The following is an 11,767-nucleotide window of genomic DNA, read 5'->3' as shown; positions in this document are numbered from 1 at the left end:
TCCTTGTTTCATCCACCCTGCAAAAAATATTTTATCTATATGCTAGTGCTTGGGATCTTGAGGAAACCAATGTATGACTGTCGTATGAGAACTGTATTTATAGATACCGTAATAATTGTCATGCACTTTTTTGTCGCCTGCCAATCCATTACATGCTGTTCGCAGGTGTGTGTTTTAAACTGAGCTGAAGAGGGGCAAGAGCCCGAAACGCATATGTAAAATAGCGTACTAAATAAAGATTGAAAACTCGCCCAGTGTTGATTAAGCATCACTTCATTGTGCCAGTATACCAAATACAAATAACAACACAGTTTCGGTAGTACCAAAATGTAGAAGTGTTCACAATAATAAAAATTCACTTTGCAAGAAGAGTTAAAGTGAATGAATGTCAAAACAATTTCATTTCATGGAATAGCTTTAATGAGAATATTTCTTTTCTGAAAATTGATATGCCAAAAATGAACTCAAAGTGGATTTGAAGTTCAATTACTTATGATTTTGAATTCTGAGTATCACTCAATCATTCAATAATAATCAAACAATGATTTGACAGAGATTTGGTAAAATAATTTTAACAAAAACTTATAATACATTTTATTATTATGCATGTGATAACAAACATGCATGATTTATTTACTTTATTTACACATTTATTTATTATATATCAAATCAACAATTGAATATAACTGTAAAATTGAGGTAAAGGCACATTTGAAAGAACATGCATTAATAGAAAATGGTTTTACCAAACTATAATAATTTTTCACCATCATTAGAAGTACTTTCTACAAATGAATTTCTCTGTCATGTCATAAACAAATACTGCTTTCATTTCTACAATAATATTGTAGCTGGCATAGGTTGACAAAATTTTTCCATCCCTGCTGTTTCCCATAATTGTAAATGTAATACTGTGTTAATTTAAATGAATTATGTGTTAATGTAACTTTTGAATATCACAGTTCATTGAATTAACAATTACTACAAAAAGAATCAGATATAATTTGATCTCTGACTAGAGTTGAATGAGCCTGAGTTCTTCGTTTAATTACAATTGGACGTGGCACATTTTTGACGACAATATGTTTAGAAGTATCCAATTTTTTTGCCAAGTCAAGCATAATTGTATTTATAGCAGTTGATTCAATTTTATTTTTTGCAGAAGTTTCATATAAATCCATGTTTCGTTTACTTGCATAATTTTTTGCCATTTCTGTAGAAATTACAATATTGTCAACACAGTCAGATTTATTCCCAATTAAAATCCAATGAACTCTATCATTTTCTTGATAATTCCTACATTCTTCAATCCACTTATCAATATTATCAAAAGAATTTTTGTCCGTCATGTCATAAACAAATAATACTGCTTTTGCATTTCTATAATAATGTTGTGGCATAGCTTGACGAAATTGTTCCATTCCTGCTGTATCCCATAATTGTAACTGTAATAAATAATAGTATAATAATTAAAATTATTACTATAAAATACTTATTTTATACATGGGTCTTACTGAAAGTTTCTGGATATGAGAAAAGTAAAAAAATGTAGTATAGCAGTTAGCTGAATTTAATAACTCTTGTTTAGTAGGTATGCCAATAAATGTCATGCTATTGCAATCTCCCACAATTCAGAAATGGAGTGAAATATATTTGACATTCTGTTGAATATTTGCAATGGAGATGATTTGGAAGCATTTTCAAGCAATGTTTTAAAGTTTTAAATGGGGTTTAACTCAGGTCAATTATTCTAATGTTTTCAGCAAGAATCATTTCTCAAACTATGCTTCATTCCATATGAGGTGAAAACAAAATGGAAACTGACAGACTAGATCATATTGCAACTATGTGCCTAGAGGATTGAAAGACTCACTGTTAAAATAAATAAATGGTAACATAACTTTAAGTCTTTCAAGTAATCCAGTAGAAACATCTAGAGACCAGACTTTAAGGCTTCCTGCTTTACCACAACAATGCCTTGGCATACACAATGACAAAGAAATGGCTTTACTTGCTAAATTAATTATTTAACTAGTAAACCATATACCCACAAGACGTGTGGCATCTGGTGACTAATTTCTATTCTGAAAAGTCAAGAAAAGAAACTACTTTAGAGATGGAATTTCCAGAGTGCAGAAGAGATAGCTTTTATATTCTGTACAGATAGCATGTTGAAAGCATCTTACAAACTTAGTGGGGTGATTACTTCTATAGTTGATTTGGGAAGATGAAAAATGCTATGTAAAATGTAGTAGGGAGTACTTCAAGACATGATATAATTTGCATATGAATAGTTTGTACCAGTGGCGTGCCGTCATTGGAAGCGGTGGAAGCGCTGCATCCACCTTCCAATGACCTTCCCTTGTATTTTCTAAAATATAAATTTTCATATTTTAATGTACTTTGAATTAATTAAAATTAATATTTTATTATAACTGCATTATGTATCTTATTAAAAATTCTATACTAAGTGTGAAAAAAACGATAAGATTGCTACTGTATATTCGAATGTCAGTGGCGGAATGGAAGCGCTTACGAGACAGCTTCCACGGCGGCGAGAATAACTGAATGGTGTAAAGCAGCCATAGGGCATTGGAGTATGCGCTTTACAGAGCACCAACCTCAGCCGGTTTAGCTGGTGGAAGCTACACATGTGTAATGCTTCCAACGATTCTATCCCTTAGCCAATGGGTAGAAAGCTGTCTGACTAAGTGAATTGTTTAAGATTTAAAAAGTAAAGAGTATTCAATGTTATTTTTATGTACGTTTTTTTGCAAAGTTATATTTAATTACAGTATAATTAAAAGAAAATTATAATTATATTGACAGATTTTCAGACATAAAATCTTTAGAATTTTTTATCACTTTTAGATGTTTTTCATAATATTAAAATTATTAACAATTTTTTCAAGCGTGTTTTAATTCTTTAAATTAAGTAAATTTTATGGAAAATTTTTTGATTTATCTAAATTACGTAGTGAATCGCAATATTTATATTCGTGTCCGGATTATATTGACAAGTAACTCTTAGACATAAAACATATTATAATTAATGTCGATCCGAAGAAAGACGTACTAAAAGAATTATATGATTTAATATCATTAATTTTTATGGTACCATCTACCAGTGGGTCTGTTGAGCGCAGTTTTTTGAGCATAGATCGAATTCATACATTGGCCAAGATCACTCGGTGGGAGGAAAAATTGTCGTCGCTAGCGTTGCTTTCGATAGAAAAAGTGCTTTTAAATACGTTGATGGAATCGACGACCAGCGACTTTTATGATAAAGTAATTAACGACTTTGCAGAAAAAATCGCCGAATAGAGTTAGTTTATAAAAAATTAAAAAAACAAGTTTTTCTATCATTGTTTGTATCGTATCAATTTGAATTATGTATGTATTATTTGTATTTTAGAACTAAAATACATAAATTGTTATTTTTGTCATTTCCAGTATTTGTTTAAAACTTTTATGGAAATGTCATGTACCGGACAGGTCTGACCTGCCACGAAAGACGCGAAAACACGGTTAATTTACAGAAAAATTTATTAGTTTAGAAAACATAGGTAAAAGTTGTTTGTAGTCGGACACCCATTGTTTATATCAAATTGCCAGGCAGAAACCATAAATCGCGGAAGGAAGTCGTCCTATGATCGGTGGAAGATCGAATTCATCTTCGATTTTGACTTTTCTCACTCTCCAGGTAAGAGTCTCTTTACGTTTAGTAACGAGGGACAAATCACTCGGGAAGCGTGATTGAGGGAGAACGACCAATCATAATGGACAAAAGAAAGAACGGAGATTGATATAATTTCCGACAATCAAGGACACCTGGCATTCAGTTAACGTTCCGAATAACCAAAACGAACGCCGTGTGTCAACGCGCGCAAAAATAAAAATAAAAATAAAAATAAAAAATTTCGCGTCTATTGTGCCAATCTGTAACCCGTGCCACTTCGGACTTAGACCGTGTTCCCGACTCCAACGGACGAAGTCTCCCCATGCCTTACAGACTTGTCAACGCCATTGTCCCGGAGCCACCTTCGATCGACCATCGAAGAACCACATCGACGCTCAGGACGTCCGAACGGCTGATTGTCCTAAAGCAAACTATTTTGTACATAGTGTATGTATATTTTATTTTAAAATAAACGGTTTCTGTCAGATACTTGTCGTCTTTGTCTCTACAGCCACAACCCATGTACGAATGGACCCTAGACCATTACTGAAGCGGAATTAACTGATTGCCCCTGGAAGTCGGCTTCTTACAGAAACCCAGCTTCCCTATCATCAAATGTCACGGCACTCCACTGGTTTGTACCTGTGAGGCAGCCACACTTCAGTATTGAAAAAGTTACACATGGTTGCAAGACATTTATTAAGATCAAAGTTTAGATTAATATATAAAAATTAATTCTATTATGAAACTATGTGTTAATAATCAAATAATAATTGTGATTTGAGATATATGTAAGGTGAGATTTGAAAGAGAGATGGAAGTTGGATAACAAAAACTGCTCTGGACAGAAAGTGGAGAGAATTTTCACAAAAGAAAACAAAACACTGGAGATCTATAATTGTCATTCAGGAAAAACAGAAGTTCTCTCACTATTTTGAAACACTACCTATTAGAAAAAAATTGCATCTCTGTTGTTTAAATTTTACTGAATTTAAACATTAAAGGAAAGTGAATAAAAGTTATTTGAATTTTCAGATCCCCCTGGTAATCCAACTCTTCTCAATTTGTGTCTGAAACATCATCTGTGGACTCTAGGGTTTGAGAAGTCTCGACATTCTCAAAGTGCCGGGACACGAGACAACCCACGATTAAAGTCCCGGGACTTCGAGACTTCTCTGAATAAAATTAGAATCGAGTTCATTTTTGGTGAAATGTATCAATAAAAAAGCAATTTTAGTAAAAATCAACATTTATTGAACATAAAATCAAATCCTTGCATTTATAATGTTAATTAAAGTCTAAACATTTCGTATGTTTAATCCTTATAATTATAGATTCATTTTTTGACAGTAAAATCTTATAATTATAAAACCAACTTAGTAATCATACTAATCATTAATAATCATCACCTAGTCTCTATTCATTAGTCATATAAATAATATAATAAACTAGCAATTAGACTTCTTTTCTGATTTAATAAAATAAGCATTTAAAAAAATCGGAGCATTTACAGCTTTGTCTGACAATCTGTTTCTGATTTTTGTAATAATGCCTCTAGACAAGGAGAACACTCTTGTTTTCAACAGATGTTGGTTTTATAAAGTAGTTCCAAACTTTCAGTACGTTTTCTGGTTGCTTCAAATAACTGGAACTCCTTTTTTAAATGTTGCTCTTGATCTTTTTGCAAGAATTTCGGGTACATTTTCTTTGATTTTTTTGATTGCCTGTTTCATTTGACTTTGAAACGACTCATCGGGTTCGTTGTGTACTGTAGAACTATTGGTACTGGGTTTGGCGTCCATTATTTCCAAATCTGGCGTTTGGATACGAGGGATATTTTCAAAAAGTCTGCAATACAGATCTTCCGCAAAAGCAATAAGTGCAGTTTTATTCAAATTCGAAGAAAAAAAAATCCATATTTTGCGACTGAGAGCTGTGGTGGCCAGTATGCAAATATTTTAACAAATATATAACCCGTTGTGATCTTTCTTCTAGACAGGCTCTCAATGTTTCAAAGAACCATCCCCCCAGATTATCATTTGTCGTTGTCGATTGAATTTTTTTCAGTAAAACATCAATTATTGCTTCGGCTGTGAGTAATGAAGAGTTTTGTCTGCTTAAGGCAGGGGTTGGGGAACTTTTTTAGCCATTACCCCAAAATATATTTGTGTAAGTCAACATTACCCCCCTCATTTTGAAAAGGAGAAAATCGATACAAATTTAAATTAAACACTATTTATTGAATCATTTTACACTGAAAATAATAAATAATAGACAAACCAAATAAAATTATCATTTTGGAACACAATAATTTCATTGAAAACTTTTACTCTTTAGGTTTTGGAGAAATTCCTTATTACCCCCAATAATTTCTTTTTTATCCCATTTGGGGTAATTTACCCCAGTTCCCCGACCGCTGGCTTAAGACTTCTACAGCTATCTTGACTGACTGCAATAAAGTAACGATTGACTGCAAAAGAAGAAGATTGTCTTCATTCCATTTGTCTAACATGTTTAAATCAATCAACGCTTTCTTTACGCAATTTTTGAGCTTCAAAAATATAATTTAATTAAGCTAATTAATTTAATAAAGCTAATAAACTTTATCATGACTTTTTGAAAATAAAATTATTACAATACAATTTCGACAAGCGTGTCTCGAGTGTTGACCCGAAAGTCCCGGGACCCGAGACAATTAAATTTAGAAAAAGTCCTGTGACTTCGAGACACGAGATGTTTCGGGACCCAAACCCTAGTGGACTCCAAAGAACTTTGGCTCAGAGATATCTTGATTCTCTGGCTCCTGAATCTTACTCTCTCTCTCTCTCTCAACCCATAATATAATCATGATCACAAAAATTGTGCTTATCTACAAACTTGAGATGTAAGTTGTTATAAGTAAATTAATCTATATTTTAATATGAAAGTAAGTTAGGCTCTTTTCCATGGAAAATGTGAAACCTCCATTTCTATGAATTGAGTTTATTAATTCTCAACAACAAAAGAAATTGACTGGTGTCATCTTAATGTAATCAAATGGGATATCTCAACTCAGCATAGAGACTTACACATATCTAGAAACTTTCAGAGTTGTCCACATACAAGCATAAATTTTTAGTTAAACCATATTCCTATGTATTTATAATTATAGAAAAAATAAATGGTAAAATAATCCATTGTATAAATGAAAATACAAAACTTATTTACATAATATATACTGTAAAAATTAAAAACATTTAATAAATAAATCAATTATAATGATACAAATAAGATGCTTTTTAGCAGTCATAAATCTATTATACTAATCAGTAAAAAACTTGAGTATTCTGATTCACATAAATGAATCTGATATTTATCTCTTAATAATGAAGTTCACAAAATTTTAAATTGGAACTAAATGAGTTTTCCTTAAAAAAAGATATCTTTATTCTTTAACACAAACTCTGTCTAGAATAATGACATAGCTGCCAACCATCAGTGTTTGGCATGGACTAGCAGTGTTTTGTATGCTCTGTCAGTGGACAGGCTGCTTTTTTGTTTTTAAAGAATTTGATATTATCACACAAACACTTCATTTAATGAGTCTAACACCAATATATATGCCAAACACATTGTATTTTATTACAAACAACTGAAGCAAACCAGAATGACATTCTCAGATTCTTTCAATTGGGAAAAAATAGAGATTGATATTTTTATATATGTATGTTGGTATATGTATGAGAATTTTAGTTCAAATGTGATCTGTTTATGCTGTCATGTTGGTGGTTAAATCAATTATAGCCACCTCATCAGTAGAAGAAAATGACTTTTACAGTCATACTCTGTAACAAATTATTGAGCAGTGCTACAGTTTCTCCACACAAAAAGAAGAAACATCTGATTCATCACTTAAGAATATACAGGCTGTATGGTATGAACTTTCTCAAGAAGATGGTCGTTTGAGATTTGTGAGATTCCACAAATCCCATGGTAAGGCTGATGATGGATTTATCACAGCACAGCCTCCCCTGCATTGCTGTGTGGCAAAAGGAAAAGATATTCAGTATGGTAAGAAAAAAACAGAGATAGGAAATAAATAACCAGAAAAATTATTACCCTTAATAATTGCAGTGAAAGTCAACAAACTGACTCATAGCAACTATCATGAATACATTGTACAAAAGAAATTATTAACAAAGTAGAACATTGCACAAAAGCATATAATATAACAGGATACACTTGTGCAATATCAAGATTCATAACACATCATAAATCTACACCTAGCTTTATGATGTGTTCCCATAAAATATTTGACTTTTTTTAAAATTGTAATGTTAAAAGAGTATAAAACTATATTGCCAAACCCTTGATAGTGTTTATGGCAATAACTTTAAAGATATATGCAGAGATAACTCTAAATTTTGTTTATTAAAAGTATTTAATATAAGCATTGTGCAATATCAATGTTAATAAAGAATTTTTTCACTTTTCATGCTGTCAGAATTTTTATTCAAAAACAGCATTTTTCTACCAACGTCCCAGCTGTTCCCTATTCTAAAGGTTGGCAAGTATGTAATAATATCAATGCCTGCCAAGCTCGTGTCAAATTGGTTCTTAGATTACATATATTGTAGACAAACATTCTTAGATTACATATATTGTAGACAAACATTCTTAGATTACATATATTGTAGACAAACATACAAGGTATATAGAGTGGTCTATTTCAGTCAATCAAGATCAACATTTCTTTATCATAAACTTTATGGTGTTAAAAAGCTATAGCATTAGTTTTTGCATCAGTTCATTATTTGAAAAGAATGAATGATTCCTCCAAATAGTAATAGTTTATTAATGATTTTTTAAGCATTTTTCTTCATTTTTTCCAATAAACTTCACAGGTGCATGTTTGCATTGGTGTGCAGCTGTATAATGCTTCACACACTCAAAACTTCTGACATATGCATCGTTTGAAAAAATATTTTAGATAAAAGTTTGTTTGTTTTTGATGTAGAATCATAATATGGAATAAAAAATGGGTTCCCATTTAAAATAGTAAAGTTGGTCTTGTTTTCATCACCTGTGATGACACTGATATCACAGCACAGCCTCCCCTGCATTGCTGTGTGGCAAAAGGAAAAGATGTAAGGCAAGGAAAGGAAGGCAAAAGGAAAACATCTTGTGGCCTACCTGAAGTCAAGCATTTTTGGTTCAATAATTTTTTTTGTACAACATGTATCACAAATTGTGGCATTTCTCAACATGTGGCAGATCTTTACTATAGAGCACTACTTGCTCTATAGTAAAGCTCTGCCACATATTTAATGTTAAAGTGCTAACTTTTGACCCTTAATATCTCACACAATCACATTGATGATTTGGATGAAATTTAAAATAGTGTCCATGATGAATACTATGGACATCTTTAATTTTGAATAAATTTGTTAGATTATTTTGGACACAATCAGCATTTTGTCATCTAGATTTACAGTGAAAAAGAAGCTACCAAACAATCTGAGATTACATATGTTTAATAGCTCAAGAGCTGACTGCTTCTATTTGCTCTTTTGAAGGTTTTATTTACAAATGTTAAGTATTTGTAAAAGAATCACACATTTTTAAAAATTTTAGCATATCACTGGTCAATCAGCTATTATGTCACAACACATAGTGCAGGTTTGACTCTCATGTGAAAATAGAATTATCATGTAATCTCAGATAATTATCACCTGATTTCACATCTTGAAATTATTTTGATCTATTAATTAATACAAACCTAATGATTTAAAAATAAAACATTTCTGAAATAATATTCCAAAATTTAAAAAAATGGGCTATTATTGGTCAGTTATCAAATGACATGACTTACTTGTTAGTGCAAGCTATCATATGACTATCACAGATAACTGTAGAATTATCATGAAAACTATTCCATTACAAAGTTACAGATAACTGAAAAATACTTGAAATCCCATTAAAAAAAAAATAACTGATGAAACCAGGATGAAAAGTATAGCTCAGCAAAAACTTCTAAATAAAGAATACTTTTGAACATTGTGGCATAATAATACCAGAAACAGATTTGACAGTAAGACACAACATATAAATAAAATGCAAATTACACAGACTACAACTACAGGAAGTTTGGTATGAAGCAGTGTCATCATAATAATGAATCAGAAAAACAAGCATTGTCAAAGCTTTTGAGCTTTATTTTGTGCCTTAAAGTTGTTGCCCTTACAATAATTTGGCTGAACATTAGAGCATCTCTGAGCAATATCAGTGATCTCTGAAGCACTTATTTTATGAAATAATCTAATTTACTATATCTCGAAAACTGGGTTATTGTAAATATATCACTCACCAAACCATCACCAGTTCGTGACACGAAAAAAGAAAAAGCTACAAAATAATTATTATTTTGTAGCTTTTTTTGTAAAAATTAAAAAGTTGACATCTTTGCTACAAATATAATAAATAGAGATCTTAACTTTTTGCATCTTTCAGAAACATTTTTCAATTTTATGGCTTTAGATTAGGTATCTAGTTTTAGAAACATTCATAAATATAACTCTTTAGCCATATTATGTTATGCAGATTTTAATGTTATAAGATTTAATGTTGAACTGAAATACAGTAGTAATGTTGTTGTAATTTATCTAACTATTCATGTCTTGTAGTATAATGGGAAATATGTGAAATGCTTATTTCACTAGCCAAACTTATATTTTGATTACAATACTGTAATAAAAATTACTCCAAACTCGATATAGGGTAGATGTACCAGTTTTGGCCAGCGTACCAGTTCTGGCCAGAAAACAAATTTAACTTAAAAATATAATAACCACATATTCAAATCTGTCCAATGAAACAAACTTTTATTGTTAACTGTTCACATAGTTAACAATAAAAGTTTGTTTCATTTGTGATTATATTTTTAAGTTAAATTTGTTTTCTGGCCAGAACTGGTACTACACTGGCCAGAACTGGTACTACACTGGCCAAAACTGGTACATCTACCCTATGTGATTTATGTAGCCATTGAAAATTACATTTAAATATTTACATTCATAAAATAAAAATAATTAATTAGAAATGAACACATAGTTAAAAATAAATTGTTAACAGTCTTTTATATATTTACACCTTATAATATGAACAGTTCTGCAAAAATATAATTCACAAAAGGGAAAATAACTTGTCAAGCCATTTTTAAAATGATTGTAAAAGATTTAAATTAGAACCACGTGGCAGATTTGGAATATGTAAACGATTAATATTACTTAAATACATTGCGAGCTATCAAAGTAATAATACGTAATCTATTACGGTATAAATCTAATAAAAACGACTCGAGACACATTTAGTGTCCGTTCTTTTTTGTTTGACGTTGTTTAATACAAAAGGAACTTTCAATGTTATCATTTCGCTTTTCAACATTAAACCAATAAAATATTCACTATAAAAATTCTTACTGTAATAGTTTTTCCATTGCGTGTGATAGTTTTCGAGTAAAAATCAAAGCCGATCGTAGTTTTGGGTTTTTCAAGAATTTTTCCGTGACATATTCTCTCGATTAAACATGTCTTGCCTACATTCGAATCTCCAATTAAAATAACTTTAAATATTAAATCATCATTCCGAAAACCTGACGACATTTAATCGGGAAGAGAAATTAACTTATATTTAACTTTAACTTTCATTTTAGCCAGTAACTCAGTCAAACTGATAAAATGGCAACTCGCACTAGAGGCGCTCCTTCCTCATCGATTTAAACCAATAAATATTTCAATGTGCGGTTAAGACATCAGCCTTCCTCTCTGGAAGATCCAGGATCGAACTCCGAGCGGTCGGAAAACCTTAAGAAATTTTTGGACTGATACTTCTGAATACACCGAGCCCCGACTTTCACCACTGTGGGCCTGGTGAACCCATAAGCTTGTTGGAAAAGGCCTCAGAGCCCACACGGCGGGAAATATTTCGATGCAGAATGGAATTATAACAACAGTTATTTAGATCTTATTTTAGAATTAAATGCTGTATGTGATATTTGCGTTATAATAAACATTTATTTCATTTCGAGAAATGAAAAAATAATAGCGTAAA

General features: G+C 31.3%; 1 protein-coding gene across 1 annotated transcript; it reads right to left on the bottom strand.

The window, feature by feature from the left end:
* Positions 1–330: 330 nt before the first annotated feature.
* On the bottom strand, positions 331–11,558 carry LOC136986731 (ras-related protein Rab-33B-like). The gene is made up of 2 exons (XM_067284324.1): positions 11,137–11,558; positions 331–1,445 (listed from the first exon to the last, which is right to left on the bottom strand). Exons 1-2 carry the CDS (start codon positions 11,317–11,319, stop codon positions 972–974), a joined length of 657 nt encoding a protein of 218 aa, XP_067140425.1. The 5' UTR covers positions 11,320–11,558; the 3' UTR covers positions 331–971.
* Between the last annotated feature and the right edge of the window lie 209 nt (positions 11,559–11,767).

This window comes from Centruroides vittatus, unplaced genomic scaffold (assembly GCF_030686945.1).
Source record: "Centruroides vittatus isolate TY-2023 unplaced genomic scaffold, ASM3068694v2 scaffold_1167, whole genome shotgun sequence".
Lineage (NCBI taxonomy): Eukaryota > Metazoa > Arthropoda > Arachnida > Scorpiones > Buthidae > Centruroides > Centruroides vittatus.
Note: the sequence above shows the minus strand (reverse complement) of the source record. Positions and strands in the feature narration are given on the sequence as shown.

Coding starts and splice junctions, on each gene's coding strand:
- LOC136986731 (XM_067284324.1), bottom strand. CDS start 11,319: ATGTCGTCAGGTTTTCGGAATGATGATTTAATATTTAAAGTTATTTTA. Junction 1,446..11,136: donor GCAATGGAAAAACTATTACA/GTAAGAATTTTT, acceptor TATTTATTACAG/TTACAATTATGGGATACAGC.